The sequence below is a fragment of the Erinaceus europaeus genome, chromosome 13 (assembly GCF_950295315.1).
Source record: "Erinaceus europaeus chromosome 13, mEriEur2.1, whole genome shotgun sequence".
NCBI classification, from domain to species: Eukaryota; Metazoa; Chordata; class Mammalia; order Eulipotyphla; family Erinaceidae; genus Erinaceus; species Erinaceus europaeus.
In genome coordinates, this window is record NC_080174.1 from 91,125,721 (window position 1) to 91,151,246 (window position 25,526).

At 44.9% G+C, this 25,526-nt stretch overlaps 1 protein-coding gene across 1 annotated transcript; it reads right to left on the reverse strand.

Annotated features, from left to right (window-relative positions):
* Positions 1–4,265: 4,265 nt before the first annotated feature.
* AADACL3 (arylacetamide deacetylase like 3) lies at positions 4,266–25,526 on the reverse strand. The gene is made up of 4 exons (XM_007538562.2): positions 25,285–25,526; positions 21,753–21,969; positions 8,065–8,128; positions 4,266–5,279 (listed from the first exon to the last, which is right to left on the reverse strand). The coding sequence occupies exons 1-4, from the start codon at positions 25,456–25,458 to the stop codon at positions 4,505–4,507; spliced, it is 1,230 nt and encodes a 409-aa protein (XP_007538624.2). The 5' UTR covers positions 25,459–25,526; the 3' UTR covers positions 4,266–4,504.

Below are 25,526 nucleotides of genomic sequence, written 5' to 3' on the forward strand. Positions count from 1 at the left end.
GAGATCTTTGGTCCATGCACCCAGAGGGATAAAGAATATGGAAGCTTCCAATGGAGGGGATAGAACACAGAACTCTGGTGGAGGGAATTGCATGAACTGTACCCCTCTTAACCCACAATCTTGTTGATCATTATTAAATCACCAATAGTAATTAAAAAAAGAAGTTGAAAAATAAGAAAACACAAAACAGAATGTGGGCTGGGTTTGGTGTACTACACCAAAGTAAAGGACTTTGGGGTGGGGGGAGGGTTCAGGTCCTGGAACACAATGTCAGAGGACCTAGAGGGGTTTGCATTGTTATATGGGTAATGGAGAAATGTTATATATGTACAAATTACTATATTTTATTTTTTGTTACTGTATTTTATTATTGACTATAAATCATTAATCTCCCTCAATGAAAAAACAAAAGAAGTTACTATAGAGGCCTGAAGGTCTTTTCTATGATGAGAAATGCTTAATCACTGAGCCCCAGGTACAGTCTTAGCTGAGAGTCAACCTTGTACAGCAATTTGTAAGACAGACAGCTGCATTGTAGGAAGGAGACGTTCTCTGACCTAGGAACAGAGCCAGTCTTGGCAACCCTTCAGAAGAAGTCAGTTTGCTGATTCTGGCATTTGTTTTGTTTGTGTTATTATGTGTAGGCAGAGTTATTAAACATCCCAGTAATACTGCAACCTGCCCTAACTCTTCAGTTGTCCATTTGAAAAAAAGGGACTTTTCCCTTTAGAAATAGAGCCATACTGACTACCCAGTCCCACCCCACCAAGTGTTAAACCAACAGATTTTCTACTTTTTGCCCTTGGTATTGGTAGTTACAGTTTGACTATGTACTGAGGAAGTCTGACTATGTACTTAGGAAGTGAGTGGCCCTGGAGGTGGTGCAGTGGATACAATGCTAGCTCCTCAGGCGTAAGGTCCTGAGTCCAACTCCTGGCATTTTCTATGCCAGAGTGATATTTTGGTCCTCTCCCCTCTCATAAACAGATGAATTATTCTTATTCTCATAAGAATAATGTGAAGATAAAGGGGACAATGAATGGGCATTTTGGCACCACCCACCCACATTTCTTCTTGAAGGATCACACATGCAGAAAGAGGATGTACAAGAATCTTCCTACAGGTGTATTTGTTAGTGTGGAAATGGCAAAAGATGGGATGTGTCCACCAGAAGAAAATAATTAAAAAAATATGCTATTGCCATAGAATACAGTGCAATAGCTAAAAAGAAAAAAGGTCAGCCCATAATTTACTAGCCCAGATTTATTTTTAAATTATTTTTATTAGTTATTTAATAATGATTAACAAGATTATAAGATCACAGGGAGTACAGTTCCACAGAGTTCCCACCACCAGAGTTCCATGTCCCATCCCCTCCATTGGAAGCTTCCCTATTCTTTTTTTTCATTCAGTCTATTTTTTTTTTATTTTATTTATTTATTCCCTTTGTTGCCCTTGTTTTATTGTTGTAGTTATTATTGTTGTTGTCACTGTTGGATAGGACAGAGAGAAATGGAGAGAGGAGGGGAAGACAGAGAGGAGGAGAGAAAGATAGACACCTGCAGACCTGCTTCACCGCCTGTGAAGTGACTCCCCTGCAGGTGGGGAGCCGGGGCTCGAACCGGGATCCTTATGCCGGTCCTTGTGCTTTGCGCCACCTGCGCTTAACCCGCTGTGCTACAGCCTGACTCCCCTTCCCTATTCTTTTTTAAAAATGTCTTTATTGGGGGATTAATGTTTTACAGTTGACAATAAATGTAATAGTTTGTACATGCATAACATTTCTCAATTTTCCACTGAAGCTTCCCTATTCTTTACCCCTCTGGGAGAATGGATCAAAATTCTTTATGAGGTGAAGAAGGTGGGAGTCCTGGCTTCTGTAATTGCTTCTTCACTGGACATGGATGTTGGCAGGTCAATCCATACCCCTAGAATACACTAGATTTCTAAGATATTGTCTGGAGTGAAAAAAATAACTCAAGTGCCATGGTAACATGTATGAATAATATGTCTTATGTAACCATTCATGGAAAAGTCATCCCACAACATAGTACTCTATACTTTATTCTGCAAAAATTACTTTATAGAGAAAATGTTGATTCACAGGGAAGCTGCCACAAGGGCACAGTTCCACATCTCCCTAAGATACTGTCAGCATACTTCATCCGACATCAAACCTCCAGACTCCTCCATCAAAGGGTTCTATATTCCTGATCACCCCTCAAACCACCTCCACCCATCTGCATCTCTGAATGTGCTGTGACACACCACAGCCCACTGAAATTTCCTTCTGTATCATCCTTTACATGTTTTCTTTTCTATGTTTCTTTTTTACCATTATTTATTGGCTAGAGACAGCCAGAAATCAAGAGGGATGAGGGAGATAGGGAGAGGGACAGAGAGGCACCTGCAGCACTGCTTCACCTCTCACAAAGCTTTCCCCCATAGGTGGGGACCAGGGACTTGAACCCAGGTCCTTGAGCATTGTAATGTGTGTGCTCAACCAGGTGCACCGCCACCTGGCCCCCATGCACTCTGTTTTCTATGGGTACATGTCTGTGCATGTAATGGCACAGAAACGAGCTTGAAGGACATGTGAAGTGACAGTGGAGAAATCTAGATGACATGGAATTGAGGAAGGATGACCAAGGGGGGTTTCTGCCTTAGCTATACTGTCTCAATGGCTTATTTAAACAGGGAAATATTTTTGTATTACTTCTGTAATTTAATCTTTTAGATTCATTTATTGTATGCAAGAGGAAGAGAGAGAGAGACAAAAAGAGGCCAGTGCTTGGGATCGAACACAAGATCCTCCCCCCCCCAAGACACATACAACAAATGCCTCCTACTTGCTAAGCCAAACCCCCAGCCCCATTCCCATAGTTAAAATTACTTTTAGGGTAGAGTTTCAAAGAAATGGTTGAGAGTGTAGTGAACTGTAATTTTATCCTGAAATTGGTGCCGTCCCTTTCTGGGGAGGATTAGGCTTCTTTCCCTTCCCCTTCAGTGTCAAACTAGTCCCTGTGACTCTCTGACCAAAGAAAAGTGAGCAGGAAATGGTGAGTAGAAGCCAGTGTGTGATTCCTTGTATCCCTCAACCCTCAGAGAAACTGGAGACAGCTCAAATAACAGCAGGTTCATTGGTCCAAAAGCACAAGGTGTCAAGCATGGAGCAGTGACCCATTGTGGGTAGTGTCATGTGTAAAGTGAGAAAGAAATGAACGTTTGCTGTCATAAGCGACTGGATCTGTGGGACAGATTGCTACTGCAGCAGAACCTGACCGAATGAGCCTACACTAAGAGGATAAGAGAAGAAAGCAATGGAGCAAGAGTTCCGGATCATAGCATATCTGAGAAGCAAGAGGGTTTGAAGTCAGAAAGGCAGGTAGGTCCAGGATGAGGGTGGAAGGATCCCCCCCACTCACACGAAGTAGAGTGAAGACTGTGGGAGATAGGGGATGGAAAGCAACAAAGATGAGTGTGGCCAATTTTTCCACTTTGCCCTCCAAAAAACTGCTTATTGACCGGAGAAAGCAAGTTGGGAGGCAACTCTGTCCTTTACCAGATAGTGCTCACACCAGCATACCTAGCCCATTCCCCTAGGGAAGAAGTCCCAGGAAGTTACTGAGAAGATGGGGCATAAAGGAGAGAAGAGAGTGACCACCTCCCCTGGGCAGTACAGGGTTGGGGGCAGGTTGGGCAACTTGATTGTGCATCCTGAAAGGGGTCTACCCTTTACCAATTCCAAAGTCAAGATCAAGAAACCAGATGATAAAAATACTGGGCTCTGATCAAACAGCCACTGGCATCTATCTGGAAGGGAGATGGCTCAGGTAAGATCACATGACTCAGTCCTGCCTTTCTTTTTTTTTTAATATCTATTTATTCCCTTTTGTTGCCCTTGTTTTATTGTTGTTACTGATGTCATTATTGTTGGATAGAACAGAGAGAAACTGAGAGAGGAAGGGAGACAGAGGGGGGAGAGAAAGATAGACACCTGCAGACCTGCTTCACTGCCTGTGAAGCGACTCCCCTGCAGGTGGGGAGCTGGGGGTTCGAAATGGGATCCTTATGTTAGTCCTTGCGCTTTGTGCCATGTGCGCTTAACCTGCTGTGCTACTGCCCGACTCCCCTGCCTTTGTTTTAAATCCCAAATGCTGAGAAAGGTGAGAGCTACGATTCTAGGCTAATGGGACACAGAGTATATGAGAAAAAGGGTCATTGTCTGAGATAAAGTTTGCAACAGACAGCACCAGTCCAACCACTTGGGCTTAGAGAAACCATTTAATCAGCTGTGCTTGAGTTGGACCAGAAAGAGACAAAAAGTGTGCATTGCTATTAATCTCTCTGAGCCTCCATTTCCTCCTCTGTCAAAGAGGACCTAGAACAAGAAGCTGGAGACCTTGAACCCCATTCACTATCCTCTAGATCAGCAACAGAGCACCCCATAGAGTGATGGTGGTGGCATCCACAGTCTGGTAGCCGCAGAGGGAAGGAAGGAGGGTCAGAGTCCCTTTATAAAATGTACAACAGTGTTCAAGATTCTCCTGGAGCAAGGGAAGTGCAAGTACTTCATTTCAATGGTGCTAAGCACTCCGTGGAAACCATCCTCCATGTGGTACCAAGTCACTGGGACTCCCAGATCTTGTAACCGCTTCTTGTATAGCAGCGAGTGGTCTAGGAGAAGATCGTACTCACAGCTCACGATGCAAGCTTCTGGGAGTCGAGATACCACAGCATCGTCTGCAAGCAGGGGAGAGATAGTACCATGCAGGCTGAGGCAAGCCTCCTGATAAGTATCCTCATTAAGGGGCTCCTTGGGTATCAGCCGATACCCTCGCTTCTTAAACTTCTCTGGGATGTTCTCTGGGCCCAGCCACTTTCTATACTTTTCCCAGACTTTAGGGGGTATATGAGCACCTCCCAAGATGGCATTTTTCCAGACAGGGCTCACGTTCAGGTAAGTACTCCAACAATAGAAGGCAAAATCCAGAGTGAGAAGAGGGATACGTCTGTTCTGCTGATAGGAGGGAGATTGGAAGTCAAGGCCTTGCAGGGCAGCATAGATGACAATGTGGGCACGGATCTTGGGGAGGTCTGAACAGTGCATAAGTTTTTGACAGACTACCACTGAAACTCCACCTCCAACACTGTCACCACAGACCACAACTCGGTTTGGATCAACCCCGTAAGTATCCAGAGACCTCAGGAAGTGGATGGTGGCTGAGATACAGTCTACTGTTCCGACTGGAAACTTAAAGTTGGGTGTCTGCCGGTATCTAAAAAGGAATCAATGAGCACGGTTTATACTGGTCATTCTAGCATAGCAGAGACCAAAAACACTCGGATCTGGTGTCCTTTGACCCAAATTACCTTCTTTATCTTCCCTTGAACTTCAGGTGAGACTAAGGTAACAGGTAGCATTGCCTCAGTGGCTGGAACATAGACTCAATAAATGGAGGTTTCTATTCCTATTGTCACTGTGCCTTGTCTGGAGACAGGCTGTAGTCACGGAACCCTGCTCTCCAACTCTTCTTTCAGCCACCAGGTTCCAGATGCCAGCATGATGCCAACCAGACTTCCCTGGACGACCCCACCTATGTGTCCTGGAGCCCCATTTCCCCCTGCCCCACCCTACTAGGGAAAGAGAGAGGCAGGCTGGGAATATGGATCGACCTGTCAATGTCCATGTTCAGTGGGGAAGCAATTACAGAAGCCAGACCTTCCACCTTCTGCACCCCATAATGACCCTGGGTCCATACTCCCAGAGGGATAAAGAATAAGAAAGCTATCAGGAAAGGGGATGGGATACGGAGTTCTGATGGTGGGAACTGTGTGGAGTTGGACCCTTCTAGTCCTATGGTTTAGTCAATGTTTACTTTTTATAAATAAAATTTATATTAAAAGTGAAAATAATTAAAAAAACCAAAAAAACAATTAGTTATCAACAGTGCAAGCCTCTGCTTTTTTGAAGTTCCCTGGCTGCTTCCCTAACTTATACGTCTCCCCTGTTTTTATAATTCTTCAGTGAACAGTGTCTAACTTTGCCTGGGTTTTGATTTTCATTACTTCAGCCATGCTCACAGGGTTTGCAGAAAGATCATGTAGACTTAAATGCCACCAGAAGCCAGCAGATACCACGCCAACCTCCTCCAGAGGGGACCGAGCATGCAAGAACTCCGAGCCGGTGTCTGGTGCCTCTGCTTTCAGCTGTCACTAGCAGCCACACAAGCGAGGCATCACTAGACTTAACCATCATTAAGGGGATTCCAGAAATCTTGGTTTGGGGAGAAATATCACCATTTTAAATGCTGCTCATAAAATAATTTTATTATTTTTATTTTTTAATGTTTATTTTATTTTGTTTTATTTTGATGAGAAACAGACACACACAGAGAGAGACTGGAGCACTGTTCAGCTTTGGCTTATGGTGGTGCAGAGGATTGAACCTGGAACTTTGGAGCTTCAGGCATAAAAGTCTTTTGTATAACCACTATGCTGTCTTCCCATCCCATAACATATTTTTTAAATATTTATTTTCCCTTCTGTTGCCCTTTTTTTTTTATTGTTGTTGTAGTTACTATTGTTGTCATTGTTGAATAGGACAGAGAGAAATGGAGAGAGGAGTCCTTGGACTTCGCACCACATGCACTTAACCTGCTGCACTACTGCCTGATCCTCCCATAACATATATTTAAAAAGAAGCATTTTATGAGATTAACAAGACAAGGGTGGGGGTACAGAGCATAATGGTTATGCAAAGAGTCTATCTTGCCTGAAGCTCCAAAGTCCCAAGTTCAAGCCCCCCAACTGCCATCAGCCAGAGTTGAGCAGTGCTATGATATAATAATAATAATAATATATTAGTTAATTAAAAAACCTTCTGCCAGTCATTTCCATTCTAGTCTGAACTGCACTGCCTTGGGTTCCTGTTGAGATATCAGTGTTTTCTATTCCCACACCTTCATGCTTTGGATTCACTAAACAGCTTTTCTGGCAGAGATCTGCATGTGGGTTCTATTAATGGCCTTTAGATGAAGCACAGCCAGAGTGGCAGACCAACAACTGGACTGTGACTTCCAGTTATAAAACGAGGCACTCCCCCACCAGTTCTCTCCTTTGCCTAGAAGACTGACCTGTATATTATTTAATCTTTACTTTTTGATTTATTTATTATTGGATAGAGACAGAGAGAAATTGAGAGGGGAGGGGGAGATAGAGAGGGAGGGAGAGATAGACACCTGTAGCCCTGCTTCACCACTCATGAAGCTTCCCCCCTGTAGGTGGGGAGCAGGGGCTTGAACCTGCATCCTTGTGCTCTGTAATGTGAGTGCTTAACCAGGTATGCCACATCCCGGCCTCTGTATTCTTCACACTGCTCAAGTAGCTGTGCCACAAGGAACCCACCCTGACTATGTGTCCCCACTGAGATGTTGGTGATGGTTAGTTTCTTACAACTTTTAAACAAAACTGAAGGGAAAGCTCATCCAAAAACCCAGCCCAGCCCCGTGAGGTGCTGCTTAGGTAGTCAGGCAGACGCTGTGGTAACTACTGCTTCTGTGCCTTTAGTTTGCCTGGCATGAAGGCCTGGGAAGAGGCCCAGCAGTATCTCTCCAATCTCATTGCCACCAAGCCCTCTCAGAGGTTCCCAGTTGGGGAGAGGTGACTTTACTGATGAGTTAGGAGACCTGTGGCCTTCCTTCTTTTCCCTTCACTTCCTTCACTGCCTCTCACCACTGGGGAGCACCTACAGAAGAGGTGGTGATGTCCATCTTGTCTTGTTTATGGAGGAAAGTGCTGAGATTCCAAATATGGAAGGCTGTCTACAAAACGCTCTCAGCCACTTTTTAATGGACATGTGCTTCAGGGTGACCTGCAGTCAGGAGTGTTCCACTCTGCTTCTCTTTGTCTTCCATCCATATTGACTTCTTACTACACACCTCCCTCTTGGTGCTCCCTCCACCACCCCCCAAATGTGCTCTTGCTATCAGTACCCTCTGTTGGCCACCAGTTCCTACTTCCTACCCCATTACCTGGATCACAGCCTGGTTCTGCTTTACTCACCCGACTGACACCACCACTGAATCACTCTCCTTGGACAACAGACGGCAGATGCCATGGTGGGTTCCTGGAATACAAAAAGACTTTCCCAGTCATCAGGATGACTAGAGGGCTGCCCCACTAGCTGAACACTGGGCTGAAGTTTGAGGAGGTCTCCTTTCTAGCCCCTCTCACCCGCCACTCCATTTCTCTTCCATGACATTGTCTGGACAGCCCTGTCTGAGAGGTGTCCCATCCATTTGACAGTTTGTGTAAAGTATCTGAGCAGGCTGGAGAGAGATTTCACCAGGTAGAGCACATACTCTGCCATGAGGGGTGAGGTTCAAGACTTAGTAAGCCTGAGAGGGAGTCAGAGAAAGTTCAGCTGATATAGTGTCTCTCCTTCCTTTTCTGTCTTTCTGTCTCTGCCTGTCTCTATTTGAGTGAGTGAAAAATTTAATCCAGGAGTGGCCTCTAACTCCACAAAAGAAAAGAGGAAAGAAAGAAAGAAAGGAGGAGGAGAAAAGGGAGGAGGAGGAGGGAATGAAGAAAGAGGAGAAAGAGGAAGAAGTTGAGAGAGAGCAAGGAAAGGAGGAGGAAGAGGAGGAAGAGAAAGAAGGAGGAGCAGAAGAAGATGATGATGGAAGAGAAGGAGGAGCAGAAGAAAAGGAAGAAGATGAAAGAGGAGAAGGAAGATAAAGGAAGGAAGGAAGGAAGGAAAGAAGGAAGGAGGAAATCCAAGTTTGTCTGTCTGTGGAGCACTATGGTGGAGAGTGTAAGCTCTGAGTTTGCACCTGAATTCAAATGACAACTTTACTTTCATTTAGCCAGAGTGGAAGTGGTGCTTGACTTCAGTTAAGTGGGGTCGTGATAGTAACGGTGCTGTTTGGGATTAAATGATTTAACACATCTGAATGGCTTCCATGGTGTCTAACACTTGGATATTAATATTAAATCTTCTTCTTCTTCTAGCGTTTGTCCTTCTTCCGTAGCCAGTCAATGGCTTTGAAAGTGACTGGGACCCATGTGGATTCAGTCGTCTAGGAATTAATTAATTATTAATTGATTAATATTAAATAATCAATGCCAGCTATTGCCATCACTTTTTATGCAGACAAACCAGCCTCACTATGGAACTAAAATTCTCATTTGAAAGTCTGTAGCCATGGGGTTCTGGTTCGACACAGATTAGAGAGCACTGCTAACACCCCAACTCTATGGTACTGCCTCAGCTGACCTCAGCTCAGTCAAAGCACCCAGTGCCACCAGGCCATGTCATGCTGCCACTGCCTCTTCACTTCTGATTCCATTCAGAGATGCCAAGCCTGGGATGTCAAACTTTCAACTCCAATAATATACCAAGACCTTTCCTAACACACGGGACCACCCAGTTCCATTTTAGATGGCATACTCTCTAACAAAAGTACAGACCCTAGATAGACACCAGGACCCAGGGCCTGGGATAATGTATACATGTATCCATAAGTTGGAAGCAACTATATACTTCAAAGTCAAAGTGCTTAACATCCTCCTTGATTAGGCTTGGACCTAATAATCTCAGAGAACAAGTAGAAAGGCCTACAGAAGGCACCATAAATAGTTAATCAAATATTTATTACTTAGGTCTAGGTACTATCATATCCCCTACTTCACCTCCCTCAGTCACTCTAGTTATTCAACTACACAAAAGAAAGTAAGATATATCTTCTTCTTTTCTTGAGGCATGGTTTCTGAAACATCTCTTTTTTAATCTTTATTTATTTATTGGATAGAGACAGCCAGAAATGGAGAGGGAAGGGGATGATAGAGAGGGAGAGAGACAGAGACACCTATAGCCCTGATTCACCACTCATGAAGCTTCCCCCCTTCAGGTGGGGAGAAAGGCTTGAAACCGGGTCCTTGCGCTTTGTAACATGTGCTCAACCAGATGCACCACCATTCAGCCCCATAGAATATAGCTTCTAATCTCTCCTGACAGCATAAACATTACTGTCATCCCTTGATAATCTTTAGAAGAAACTTTGTATACAATTGGCTAAAATATATACTGGCAATATGTATATATATCAACTAAAGGACAATCATTTTCCAATGAAAACTTTTATTAGAATCATCAAACAAGTAAATGTAATTAAACTTAAGATTAATTTAGACCCCACTAAAATCCTAGGACTATTTCCTTCCTAACTTGAGGCTAGATGCCATCAACCTAATACCAGTTTGGATACAACAAATGACACTTAAGGCTTTAACAACTGGAAGAAAGTCTAAGCTTGTTAGATAAAGAAAGGACTACAAAAGCTGAATAAGGTCAAGAGACAGGCTCACTCTAATGATGGCCTTTTTGGTTAATATCAGACCACCCAACATCTGGGGCTCTAATCAAGGAATCCTTGGTTTTCCACACAGATACTATGGGCCTAGACCTCTAATAGATCCCTCTCTCTACCACAACTGGTCATTTCCACCAGGAACAACATCATAGGACCTCTTGTGGGCCTCTCCAGGACATTTCCCTCACTCTGTCGCAGCAATGGTAGGGGCAGCCCCACTCTCTGAAGGGAGGCTGGATCAGCCAGCTCTGCCCTTCAAGGAAGACGGGTCCTGAAATGAGAGCAGCCTAAAATGTTCCCAGCTGTGACCATGGACTGTGAGCTCAGTCTGACAGGGACTCAGAGGTGGTATAGGCTCCTGTGCTAAATGTGAATATATATAAGCCCTAGGTCAGATAGATGAAGTAGACAGTTAATTGTATTTATATACTTTCTGCAAGTTTGGGAACTACTCTCTGCCCTAATCCAGCTTTCTAGTTCTAGTCTCATATCTGACACCATCTTCCCAGACAATATTTTTAGTTCACCCTGCATGTTAGCTATCAAGCTTAGGCAAAAATTACTAAAGTCATAGACCCCTTGGAACTTACCTCAAATAGACATTCTAGCTTCTCTCTACCCCAGGATCCCTAATTTCACTTGCTCTATTCCTACTTTTTGGTTCCTGTTCATTAAACACTTTGACCTGCCTTATATCTTACCGCCTTGCAGTTATAAAGTTGCAGATGCTACTATGATTCCATTCCGAACTCCCTGGGCAGACGGCTTTACCAATGTGTCCTGCAACCCCTCCACTCCAGAGCCCTGCCCCACTAGGGAAAGATAGAAACAGGCTGGGCACTCCAGAGCCCTGCCCCACTAGGGAAAGATAGAAACAGGCTGGGGGTATGAATCAGCCTGTCAAAGCCCACGATTAGCACAGAAACAATTACAGAAGCCAGACCTTTCACGTTCTGCACCCCATAAAGAATTTGGTCCATATTCCCAGAGGGGGAGAAGTGTTAGCAGAAGATGATCGGAGGGCTTAGAGATTCTGAGAAGAGAGAGAAGAGGAAAAAGTAAAATGACATTCAAAAGTGGTAATAGGGGAATCCAGCAGTAGTGCAGCGGGTTAAGCACACGTGGTGCAAAGCGCAAGGACCAGCATAAAGATCCAGGTTCGAGCCCCCAGCTCCCCACCTGCAGGAGAGTTGCTTCACGAACAGTGAAGCAGGTCTGCAGGTGTCTGTCATTCTCTCTCCCCATCTCTGTCTTCTCTCCCTCTCTCCATTTCTCTCTGTTCTATCCAACAAGAACAACATCAATAACTACAACAATAAAACAATAAGGGCGACGAAAGAGAATAAATTAATTCATTAAAAAAATGTAGTAATAGATATAGTTGTGACTTAGGAAGGAATAGAAGGCAGGACATAGAATAAATAGGCAACTAAGTAAATATAGACAGATAGTTATAGAAATAATATTCAGGGAGTCAGGAGGTAGAGCAGCCGGTTAAGCACACATGGTGCAAAGTGCAAGGACCAGCGTAAGGATCCCGGTTTGAGCCCACAGCTCTCCACCTGCAGGGGAGTCGATTCACAAGTGGGGTGACACTACCAGGTTTGCTGGTGTCTATATTTGTCTCCCCCTCTCTGTCTTCCCCTCCTCTCTCAATTTCTCTCTGTCCTATCTAACGACAACATCAATAACAACAACACTAATAACTACAACAATAAAACAACAAGGGCAACCAAAAGAAATAAATAAATAAATATTACAAAATCTTTAAAAAGAAATAATAGTCAACCCACATCTATGACCTTGGGAGAACCACTGCAGTTTCCAGTGGAGGGAATGGGGACACAAAACTCTGGGGGTGGGAAAGGTATAGAATTATATCCCTGTTATTCTATAATTTTGTAAATCAATATTAAATCACTAATAAAGGTAAAATTAAGAAAGTACTTTCTCCTGAATTAGTGGAGATGAAACTGTGACCATAAAACTCCACAGTTTTAAGGTGTTTTTTTTTAATCTCAGCAATTTGCCTCAAATATTTGACTTTCATTTCTTTCTGAGAATTTGTCTCAGGCAATACATCATGAAATGAAAGGGTGAGTTCTAGTTATTTTGTTTCCGTATTTATTCACTTTCTTTTTCTGTGATAGAGGGTGAGAGACCAAGAGAAGAAGAGAGAAAGACAGACATACCACTACAGCACTGCTTCACCACTTGTGAAGCTTCCCTCTAAGGGATGGGGGGGAGCTTGAAGGAGCTTAGAGCATGATAGCTTGTGTGCTGTACTGAGTGAGCCACCACGCAGCTCCATTTTAATTTTTCTTTAATTCTTAATCTTCAATGGGAGGTGTTTATTACACAGCACAGTGAATCGTCTAGAAGCCACTGAGCAGTGGACTGACCATGACTAATCTTATGTGAATTCCACATGTACACAGAGGAAGGTGCACATCTATACACACAGACATATAGTCATGAGCACGTACAGTGCACACACTCATATAAACCCTTGTATCCTCTACATGAGCATGTGCACCCTTGTATTCTACATACACATATATTCTGTGTCTGCATTTATGCTACATGCATGCACATATTTCATGTGAGATAGATGATACACCCCTGTGAGAATGTCATACATCAGAAAAGGTAACAGCAACAAATGCTGGAGAGGTTGTGGGGACAAAGGAACCCTCCTGCACTGCTGGTAGAAATGCCAGTGGATCCAGTCTTTGTGGAGGTCAGTCTGGAGAACTCTCAGAAGGCTAGAAGTGGACCTGGACCTACCCTAAGACCCTGCAATTCCTCTCCTGTAGAATAGATTTTGAGGAACAAAATAACCCATCCAAAAAGATCTGTGTACACCTGTGTTTATAGCAGCACAATCTGTAATAGCCAAAACCTGGAAGCAACCCAGGTTTACATCAACAGATGAGTGGCTGAGAAAGTTGTGGTCTACATATACAATGGAATACTACTCAGCTATAAAAATGGTGAATTCACCTTCTTTACCTCATCTTGGATGAAGCTTGAAGGAATCATGTGATGTGAGATAAGTCAGAAAGAGAAGGATGAAGATGGGGTGATCTCACTCATAGACAGAAGTTAAAAAATAACATCAGAAGGGAAAACACTAAGCAGAACTTGGACAGGAATTGGTGTGTTGCACCAAAGTAAAAGACTCTGGGGTGGGAGAGAGGGTTCAGGTCCAGAAACATGGTGGTGTGTTGCTGAGGACTTATTCTGATGCAGTCTCCGCCCCCAGGTTTTTCTATGCCCCGCTAAATCCTAGAGTGCCCCCTTTCAACCAATCCTGGCTCCGCCCCCAGGTTTTCCTATGCCTCGCTAAATCCTAGAGTGCCCCCTTTCAACCAATCCTGGCCCTACACGTCACCCCTGGTTGTCGCCCAATAAAAAGCCCCCTCACCCCTCCCCTCGCTCTCTCTGGGCTCTCGGCTCTCCCTCTCTGAGGTCTCGCTCCCTGCTCTCCCCCGTGGTCGGCCATTGCTGGCTGGCTCCACGTGGTCTGAACCAAACCTCCCCCCCCATCCTATAATAAAGATCTGTGTACCCCTTTGCTCTGGACGTCCGCTCTCTTCTCCGCGGTGCAGCCCGACACCAGACCACCTCAACAACATCTGGCGCCCATCGTGTTCCGTACCCACACCACGCCCGGCCTGAGGTCTCCGAAACCGCCCAGACACAGGTAAGTGGCATCCGCCCACTTCTGTGGCCCCGCGTTTCCCTCCACTATGGGAAATTTCTCGTTTTATGAGGAGGTGTCCCAGTCATTATTTCTTGACCTGGGACAGATTCCCGCTGTCATAAAAGGTTTAATTTTCGCTACCACTTGGATTTTTTTAACTGTGGTCGCCACTTTCAAGATATGTAAAACGTGGTATGCCATAAGGATAAGTGACCTTGAGGCTGAGGTACGAGAGTTAAATCACATGTGCTTAAGACTTAGACATCCTACAAGAATTCCGTTCCCACAGACACGCACACGTGTTCGGACGCTCCTCCTCTGACCCCACCCCCTTCCGCCGTTCAGGTTTCAGCTCCGCCTGCGTTCCTGAACCCTGCCCCTTTCGTCCCGGTTTCAGCTTCCGTTTCAGCTCCGCCTGAGGCGCCTGCGTTCCTGAACCCCGCCCCTTCCATCCCGGTTTCAGCTCCACCTGCGTTCCTGAACCCTGCCCCTTCCGTCCCGGTTTCAGCTTCCGTTTCAGCTCCGCCTGAGGCGCCTGCGTTCCTGAACCCCGCCCCTTCCATCCCGGTTTCAGCTCCGCCTGCGTTCCTGAACCCTGCCCCTTCCGAACCGGTTTCAGCTTCGCCCACGGCCCCTGCCTCCGCGGTTTCAACTCTGCCTGCAGCTTCTGCGTTCCTGAACCCCACCCCTGCCCCTGCTGTCCCAGTTTCAGCTCCGCCTGCAGCTTCCATTTTCCTGACCCCGCCCCCGGCCCCTGCTGCCGCGGTTTCAGCTCCGCCTGAGGCTTCCTCGTCCCTGACCCCGCCCCCTGCTGATACATCACCATTAAGAGATCTAGTGGCTGAGATACGAGAGCTAAAGGATATTTTTTCAGCATTTAAGGATTTTAAACCATGTGCAGTCCACCCCGGGAGCTCCGTCCCCGTAGATATGCGTTTAGTCTCCCCTGCAGCCACTACAGCAGTTTCTACTGAACTTTCCACTTCTGTAGCTCCCTCTCCCGCGCCACCGGACCATATCCACACATTCCCGGTAAACTTGGCCCCTTCTAAACAAAACCCTCAGCCGTGGCAGCCATATTCCTCGAAAGAACTTGGAACGCTCAGGCAAGCAGTCAGGGAGGACGGTATGCACTATCCATGGACCAAGTCCGTTTTGAGAAGCTTTTACCAGCATTTAAATACACCACAAGACTGGAAAGAACTGGCTCGTGCTGCACTCCCAGACCCTCTCTATCTTCAGTGGCAGGCATGTTTCCGCGATGAGTGCTCTAGGCAATCGCAGGAAAATAGTAACAAACAGATAGAATGGAATTCTGATGCTTTGTTTGGAGCAGCAGCTTATGAATCTGGAGCTCAGCAGGCAGAAGCCAGGTTTCCAACTGGTTATTTTGAACAGGTACGCATCTGTGCAACACAAGCATGGGAAAGGGTGACCACACCTGATGTAGATCCATCAGCTCCCATTAACTCTTTTCACCAAGGCTCTGATGAGTCATTGGCGAGCTTCATCTCAAGGGTGAAGAGAAGCTTAGAGAGAAAGGTTTATAATCCTGACGTCCGCACACTACTCCTGCGCTCTATTGTCTGGGAAGGCATGACACCACAATTCCGTCAGGTATGCCTTAATCTTAAACACCTACACCCAGATAATTGGATTCTAGCGACACAGGAGCTTACATCAGGCAATTATGGGACACCCGCTACGACGCAGGTCTATGCAGTTGCCCCACGTAAGCAAAACGGGGCCTGCTTTCAGTGCGGTCGCCAAGGACATTGGCGTAACCAATGTCCTGATAAGTTGCGACCACGCCTCCAGTCAGGGAAACCACGCCTCCAGCCAGAGCAAGCCCGCTTTCAGTCAGGGAGCCAGAGACCACGTACTGTTTGTCCAAAATGTCGTAAGGGGTTTCATTGGAAGAGAGATTGTTGGTCCCAATTTCATAAAGATGGTTCGCCCCTGAATGGTACAAATTCGGGGCCTGAGATTTTGTGGACCACTCCTGTTTTAGAACAAGGTCACCCTTCTATGACAGTAAAGATTGGCAATATTCCTTTTAAATTTTTGATTGACACGGGGGCAGCAAAGACGATTTTAAGGCAAGAAGAGGTTCCCCAAGATTGGGAACTCATCCCTGGACCCAGTTTACATGGAATAGGAGGGATGACAAGAGCATTTTGCACACGAGACTCGCTTATGTGGGAAGACCCAGAAGGTTCTACTGGACACTTCCGCCCTTTGGTAGCTAATATTAGCACCAACTTACTGGGCAGGGATCTTCTGGAATGTCTTAATGTTAGGATATCCACAGACGCCTCTGCAGAGCGTAAAACTCATTCCCGCGATACCAGGTCTATTCAGCACCCCCAATACTAAATGCCACTGTTCGTAGCCAAACACCCCGCTTAAGCTGGCTTTCTAATGAGCCTGTCTGGGTGGAACAGTGGCCTTTACCTAGGGATAAGCTAAAAATTTTAAAAGAGCTCGTCCGAGAGCAGTTGTCCTTGGGACACATTCGTCATTCTCGAAGCCCATGGAATACTCCTGTCTTTGTGATTAAAAAGCGCTCGGGAAAATGGTGCCTCCTTCAAGATCTCCGTGCAGTAAATAAAACCATGCAGGTCTGGGGCTCCCCCCAAAGGGGTTTGCCTCTTGCTTCTGCAATTCCCACGGGAATTCCAATCATAGCTATTGATATACAAGATTGTTTTTTCTCTATCCCCTTGCATCCACGAGATTGTAAACGTTTTGCCTTCTCTGTTCCGTCTATTAATAATGCCAGCCCCGCTGACAGATTTGAATGGGTGGTGCTGCCCCAGGGTATGGCCAATAGTCCTACAATTTGTCAGGAGGCTGTTAAATCTGCCGTTGTCCCATATATTCATAAGGGCCTTAATATTTTTCATTATACAGATGATATTTTAATATGGGGAAAATCAGATACAGATCTCTATGCCTTACGTGATTTTCTCATTCCTGCATTAAAGAAAAGCGGCCTTAATGTAGCCCCTGAGAAGATACAGCTAATCCCTCCAATATCCTTCCTAGGTTCAGAGATTTCTCTAACGCAAATTCGTCCCTTAAAACCTAATGTTACCTTCCCTTCTAACCTTACTCTTGCTTCTTTACAAAGTTTTCTAGGAAATTTAAATTGGCTTAGGCAGTATCTCTACCTGCCCACAAGCTGCCTCCAACCACTGTTTGACCTGTTGAAAGGAAACAAACAGCCCTCTTCAAAACGTAAGTTAACTCCCGAGGCCTCCTTGGCACTGGAAAGGGTTAACCAGGCCCTCCAGGACATGCACCTTGTTCGATTCTCCCCCTCCTCTCCAGTAAACCTTCTAATCTTCAACTCCACCCCCACAGTAGTAGGGGCACTGTGGCAAGACCATGGGGTTCTCGAATGGCTTCACACGCCAGTAGGAGGAGCTCCAAGACTCCTCACTGAGATAGATGCGTTAGCATTCATGGTTCGCCAAGGGAGAAATAGGTCTGTGCAGGTCTTAGGGAAAGAACCGGATTTAATCATTCTGCCCTTTTCTCTCACAGATACAGAGTGGCTTATACGCCATCATTCCCGCTTTGCCATAAGCTTCGTGGGGTTTCCAGGACAAATAGATAACCATTTTCCTTCTAATAAATTGATAGCTTCTTTACCTCTTCTGCCTCTACTAGCACCTAAACTTTTCTCTCGGGATCCCATTCCCTCTGCTCCTACAATCTTTACTGATGGCGGAAAAAGGGGAGCTGCTGCCCTTATATATTACCCAGACAAACAATCTCCTAAACCTCTCTTTACTGAGCTTCCTGATAATTCCCCTCAGTACAAAGAACTTTATGCTGTTTTTCTTGCACTAAAAGCTGTACCAGAATCCTTCAACCTTTTTTCTGACAGTGTGTATACTGTTAACTTACTTCCATGGCTTGCTCGTTCGTATGTGAAAATTGATGACAACCCACTTTCCCCTCTCTTGATTCAAATCGCCTCTATGCTCTGTTCTCGAACCCAACCACTGTATATTCAACACCTTCGTTCCCACAGCCCTCTTCCTGGTTCCCTATCCAAAGGGAATGCCGCAGTTGACCGCCTTGCCTCCACAGGAACTTTCCCAGTCTCTGTCTCTGATCCTGCTAATTTTCACTCTCTAACCCATGTTAATCTTAAAGGCCTTCAAGCTCGATTTCCTGATGTTCCTGCACCACAGTTAAAACATATCCTTGCTACATGCTCTTCTTGTGCAAATCTCATAAAGACACCTGCTATCCAGACCCTTGGGGTTAACCCCCGAGGTTTAAAAGCTAATGCTATTTGGCAAATTGATGTCACCCACATACCAAACTTTGGCAAACAAAAATATGTGTTTGTCTCAATTGATACCTTTTCTAAATTTATGTGGGCTACAGCTCAGACAGGAGAAAGTGCTAAAAAGCTTGTAAGCCATATGCTCTCTTGTTTTGCCGTTATGGGGGTCCCATTACTTTTGAAAACAGACAATGCACCTATGTTTTCAAGCAAACAATTTAAAGATTTTTGTTCCCTCTGGAATATTACTCATACCACGGGCATTCCCTACAATCCACAGGGACAAGGCATTGTCGAAAGGGCCCATCAAACACTGAAGGCTCAACTAAATAAAGATAAAGGAGGAACATATCCCCCCAATATCCAGCTAGCAAAAGCCTTAACTACGTTAAATCTCTTTAATATTTACAATAACTCAGCCTTACCCCCTATTATTCTTCACTGGCAAACACCATCTACCCTCCCATCTATTAAGGTGAAATGGAGAGACCCACTCGATAAAGTTTGGAAAGGGCCTGACCCATTATTGACCATGGGAAGGGGTTTCGCATGCATTTTCCCTCAAAATTTCTCTAAACCTGTCTGGGTTCCTGCCCGCCATGTCCGACAATACCCGCAGGATGGCGCTGTTATTCCTGAAGAACAAGAAATACTACAAGAGGACCAGATGCAGGATACATCCCAGGACCCGTAATACGACATGGCAGAACCTGCAAATCTGGCTCACAGAGACCTCTCTCCTACCCTTTCCCTGTATGTCTTATGTTATAACTGGCCAGTTGTTTTTGTGAATGAGTGTGTTAAATGACAAAATTTTTTTTTCTTTTTTTTTGCATGACCCATCTGCTTGGAGTACTCTAAAAGGTTATTGGCCTTATATAAAAATGCTGGACGCAGCCAAAGTTTCTGGAGACGTCCAGAAACATTCCAAAAAATTTTTTTTCTTTCTCCCTCTTTTGAATTTTATATATAGTATTGGTATATATGTAAGTGTTTAGTCTTAAACTGTGTGACTAATGACAGATTTAAAATTGTTTTTAAATAATGTGTTTTTATAACAAAAGTTCTTTTTCCTCCAGTTTGTTATAACTAAATGTTTATGGGTATGTCTCAAGTTTGGTAACACTAACTTAACGGTCAGAAGTGTAACCCTACAGCTACACTTTTACCAGACAAGGTAAATATTAATAGTTAAGGTAACTTACTATTTAGGTAAAAGTCTAAATGTTCAACGTGACTATTCATTCCCAAAACTAAACTATATAAATTTTATATACAGGACACCTTTGAAGGGCCCCCAAAGGTGCCCTGTAAACTATCTTGTGGAAATTAATCCACAACAGATCTGGCATCAATCTGGCACTGTAAACGTTAAAATCATTGTCACGAATATGCGTTAACTCTCTAAGCAATTTGAGTCTGTTTAAAATACATATTTTAGCTAAAATTGGTCTCAAGATCCTGCGGTAGAGGCTGCTACAGGAGGTCACATTAGATGACCTTTTAATAAATCATAAAGAGATTCTAAACCAATTATAATCATCGAGGTATCAACTATAACAAACCTATAACTTGTTACCAGTTCAAATTAACCACGAGAAGCAGATTGTTTGTGTTTCTTTCACAGGAATCCCAGAAAAACCATCTGAACCCCTGAACACCCTGACGTCACTCACTAGATGGCACGACTACTGTGGCACACCCCCCGAAACCCTAGATGTCACTCAACGTGATCTGAAGAACCTGATACACGAATTCCAAGGACAGAACTTTCTTCATGCCTGGTTACCGTTCCTGCTTCTGACCTGCTTGTTACGTGTTGGCAGTTCCAGCTAGCTATCTACAAAAGAGCAACATTCCAGCGGCTGACCTCCCTCATGCAGCGTTGCATCCCCTGCCAATTCCTCCCCTAGCCATCTACTTCAGACTGAGACTTGTATCGGACTTTCTGACATACCCTATATACATTTTACACAATTTTGAAGCAGCTTATTTCCCTTCACGCTGCTGGTTTTTCATAGACTAATCCTGAGTAATTCATAGACTTTACAGACTGTTGCCTTGAGGACTATACAATGCCAAATAGCCCCTCTGTTTGGTGGGTCATGCCTCCTGCCGCCCCCTCATTATGTACCCTTGCCCTTTTCCCCACTCAAGCAGGGAATGTTCCTTTACACACCAATCCTTCCCTTCACACCCCACTGACTTTTACTTCTCCCCTTCGTGTCCCTTCCTATTTTGTTATGTCATTTAGGCTTATGTCCAAAAGGTTTCTGCCCCATGATAGTCTTTTATAGACTTTGTACATCTTATGCAATTACTAGATAGAAAGATAGAAAAGATGTAGAGATACTGTGAAGAGATGGTTGAGCAGGCTGCGCTTAAACCTATGAGATGAGTCTCTCCAGGTAAGTCTCTCTCTCTGAAGAGGGGTTGAGCACAGGAAGACATTTAAATCTCACAAGGTTGGCAGCCATTTAAGCCTTCCCTCCTCCACAGAAAGTCCTACATCTTCCCACCTGAGCATGGCATTCCTCTAAAACATTTAAGCATGCTCCATTTTTCTTTACTGTGTCCATTTAGATATAAAGGGATAGGAGGAGATGTTGCTGAGGACTTATTCTGATGCAGTCTCCGCCCCCAGGTTTTTCTATGCCCCGCTAAATCCTAGAGTGCCCCCTTTCAACCAATCCTGGCTCCGCCCCCAGGTTTTCCTATGCCTCGCTAAATCCTAGAGTGCCCCCTTTCAACCAATCCTGGCCCTACACGTCACCCCTGGTTGTCGCCCAATAAAAAGCCCCCTCACCCCTCCCCTCGCTCTCTCTGGGCTCTCGGCTCTCCCTCTCTGAGGTCTCGCTCCCTGCTCTCCCCCGTGGTCGGCCATTGCTGGCTGGCTCCACGTGGTCTGAACCAAACCTCCCCCCCCATCCTATAATAAAGATCTGTGTACCCCTTTGCTCTGGACGTCCGCTCTCTTCTCCGCGGTGCAGCCCGACACCAGACCACCTCAACAACAGTGGTGGATGAGGGCCTAGAAGTTGGAGTAGATTGTTGTGTGAAAAACTGAGAAAGATACACATATACAAACTACTGTATTTAACTATCGATTGTAAACTATGAATCCCCCCGAATCAAGAGGAAAAAAAAGATAGTAGATAGACAGACAGAGACACATGATAGAGAGTAGCTTTACTTCCAGAAAGAGATCAAAACATTCCACATCTTTGTCACCCAAACATCTGGGACTCCCTAATTATCCTGGTGTTCCTTGGTCAGAAGAGACACTTTGAGACCCAGGAGGGTGAAGGGACACCCTTGCTAGCGTCTCTGCTGAGCTGGCAGAGACGAGGAGGGGCAGGCACTCACGTACTTGTGCTCCCTAGGACACCCCCGCCGCCATGGTAGTACACAATGCCCGTCTTGAGGGTGCTGGAGGACGCCTTGGGCTGGTACAGCTTCACTGGGATGGTCCCAAAGCACAGGTCCGTCACCACCACTGCCGGGTCCGTCTTCAAGGGTATGAGGTCGTGTACAAAACGGATGAACTGAGGCATGGAACAGATTCGCAGTTTCTCAAGAATCGTTCCCTGTTATTGAGAGAGGAGGGAGTGGAGAGGAAGTGTGCAGAGTGGCTGGAGGCCACCTGAACCTCCAGGTCCCCATTGTACCTGCCCCTGCCTGGACCATGGTCATGTCCGATCCTCTTTCAGACCATTTTCCCCAGACACCTAACACCTTGGTCTTACAACCTAGACTTCTAATGTTGTTTTTAATTTCTAATTTTTTTTATTGGCGATTGATTTCCAAGATTATAAGATAATCAAGGTTATAAGATAATTCATATCACTCCCACTACCAAAGTCCTGGGCCCCTAGCGTCCCCCAAAGATAGCCACCATAGTTTTCCTAATGTCTTAAATTTTATTTTAATTTTTAAAAATATTTATTTACTCCCTTTTGTTGCCCTTGTTGTTTTTTTATTGTTGTAGTTATTATTGTTGTTGCTATTGATGTCATTGCTGTTGGATAGGACAGAGATAGGAGAGACGAGGGAAAGATGGGGAGAGAAAGATAGACACCTGCAGACCTGCTTCACTGTTTGTGATGTGACTCCCCTGCAGCTAGGGATCTGGGGACTCGAACCGGGATCCTTATGCTGGTCCTTGCGCTTTGCACCACGTGTGCTTAACCCACTGAACTACCACCAGACTCCTGGGTTGACTACTTAAAAAAAATTATTTTTGTATTTTTGAAATACAAAAATGGCCTTCCTTGGCACACGACCTCACCAATATGTCCTGGAACCTCCCCTCCCCAGATCCCTGCCCTACTAGGGAAAAACAGAAACAGGCTGAGGGTGTGGATCCACCTGCCAACACCCATGTCCAGCAGAGAAGCAATTACAGAAGCCAGAACTCCCACCTTCTGCTCCCCATAAAGAATTTGAGTCCATTCTCCCAGAGGGGTAAGGAATAGGGAAGCTTCCAATGGAGGGGGTGGGACACGGAACTCTGGTGGTGGGTACTGTGTAGAACTGTACCCCTGTGATTTTACAATTTTATTAATCTTTGTGAAATCACTAATAAAAAAATAGATAAAAGGGGCCTGCAAAATTGTTCAGCTAGGTAGTGCATCCGCTTTGCTATGCATAAGCCCAGCTCCCACCACATTGGAGGAGACTTTGGTGGCACCTGAAGAAGTCAGCATGGAGTGATGGAGTCCTGGTCAGAACATCCACCGCCACCACTACCGAAACAGCAAGCCATTTATGAAATAAAGTATGATCCCAAATTAGAAAACAAAGTATACATAAAAAATGTTGGAAAGAACCCAGGTGTCCAACAACAGATGAGTGGCTGAACAAGTTGTGGTCTATATACACAAGGAATACTACTCAGCTGTAAAAAATGGTGACTTCACCGCTTTCAGCTGATCTTGGATGGACCTTGAAAAAATCATGTTGAGTGAAATAAGTCAGAAACAGAAGGATAAATATGGGATGATCTCATTCTCAGGCCGAAGTTGAAAATCAAGATCAGAAAAGAAAACACAAGTAGAACTTGAAACGGAATTGGCATATTGCACCAAAGTAAAAAACTCTGGGGTGGGTGGGTGTGGAGAATACAGGTCCAGGAAGGATTCAGAGGACCTAGTGGGGGTTGTATTGTTATATGGAAAACTGGGGAATGTTATGCATGTACAAACTATTGTACTTACTGTTGAATGTAAAACATTAATTCCCCAATAAAAAAGTGGGGAAAAAAATAAACCAAACTATCAGAGGTAGATGTCTTTGAATTAATAAAAATGTATGTTTTTTTCATGCAAAAAAAAAAAAGTCAGGGGGCTAGCACAGCAGGTGGAGAACAGGACTTAATAGTATGAGGTTCCTGCTTCAATCCATGGCACTACATGTGCCAGAGAGGAACTCTGGTCTGTCTCCCTCACTCTCTTACAACAATAAGGCAATCTATGGGGCCCGGAGTGGTGTGTCTGCTTGAGTGCACATGATACTAAACACAAAGATTGCAGTTTGAGCCCCCAGTTCCCCACCTGCAAGGGGATGCTTTATGAGTGGTGAAGCAGGTCTATCTTTCTCTCTCCCCCACTCTATCTACCCCTCCCTCTCAATTTCTCTCTGTCCTATTGAATGAAAACAAAAAAGGGGGTGGGTGGGAAATAGCTGCCAGGAACAGTGGATTCATAGTGCTGGCATCGAGCCTATTGATAAGCCTGGAGGCAAAACAAAAAAGGAAGGAAGGAGAACCCTATTCTGGGGGCTGGGTGGTGGCACACCTGGTTGAGCACACATGTTACAATGCCAAGGACCAGGGTTCAATCTCCCAGCCTCCACCTGAAGGAGGGAAGCTTTGTGAATGGTGAAGCAGGGTCTCTCTGCAGGTGTCTCTCTGTCTCCCCCTTCCCTCTGGTTTTTGACTATCTCTAATATTAAGTAAAGATAATTTTTAAAAGAAGGAAAGCTCTATTCTGTAATTTCATTCTCCAGTCCTGATTTGTTAATAGGCTTTGTGTCTATATTGTAGTCAACTTGTCTAACTAGCTTCCAGTGGGAAAGAGGCCCAAAGACTCAGAAAGAATTATTCATTCTGCTCTTTCCAGCTTTGTTGCTAACAGCAGGTATGGAGAACTTTTTGTTTTGTTTTGTTTTTTTGTTTTTGTTTCTGCCAAGGGCCATTTGACTATTGTAACATCATTCACAAGTCATAGAAAATTATCAACTTAAAAACTAGCACTTAGCATTGCTATGAAAAAGCTCCATAGATTTATTGAATACTTATTTATTTATGGTTATTACCTTTATTTATTAGATAGAGACATCCAGAAATTGAGAGGAGAGGAGGAAATAGAGAGGGAGAGATAATGGGAGACCTGCAGCCCTCACAAAGCTTTCCTCCCTGTAGGTAGGGTGGGGACTAGGGGCTCAAACCCAGGTCCTTGTGCCTTGTAACATGTGCGCTCAACCAGGTGTCCCACCACCCGGCTCCAATTTATTGAATTTTGAGTCCCATCTACTGTTTCCTTGGCAGAGCCAGACCAAGTGACTTCTCAGGTTGTATATGGCCTGTGGGTCAGACATTCTCACCATGACCTACATTTTGATGAGTCCGTGAAGAAAGTAAGGCCAGGAGCAATGGAGCAATCCTTCCAGCTCCTTATTAACTGGCTAAACAAATCATCCTTTGAACTGTGTAGCTCTTAGCTCAGTCTAGCTTGAAAAAAACCAGGTACCTCACATGGATCACGGCAGGTCTGAGCCTCTCCCATGGTCCCCACTGCCAGCCACATGATACGAGCATTCACTCACCCAGAAGTTTTTTGTGCCACTTCTCCTGACCCCCTTCAGGGCTCAAGAGGAGGAGATAAACAAAATTCCAGACTCACCCATGTCAGAGTCAGCTGGAAGGCACAATGAAGGATTCGCAGCTTTACAGTCTGCTTGATGTCTGCTGGGATGTCAACAGTGAAGAAATGACTGAAAACTACCCACAGTGGGACTCCCACAAAGAACACGCAGGCTGACAGGAGGAGAAGGAGCAGGAGCAGGGCTGCCACCATGTTGTCTCCACTGTCAAGGAAGTCAGGAAGAGGCTGATAGGATTCAGGACCAATTGACTTCCATTTAT

Coding starts and splice junctions, on each gene's coding strand:
- AADACL3 (XM_007538562.2), bottom strand. CDS start 25,458: ATGGTGGCAGCCCTGCTCCTGCTCCTTCTCCTCCTGTCAGCCTGCGTG. Junction 8,129..21,752: donor GGGTGTCCTAGGGAGCACAA/GTACGTGAGTGC, acceptor TTTGTATTCCAG/GAACCCACCATGGCATCTGC. Junction 5,280..8,064: donor TCAGTGGTGGTGTCAGTCGG/GTGAGTAAAGCA, acceptor ATTCCTTTTTAG/ATACCGGCAGACACCCAACT.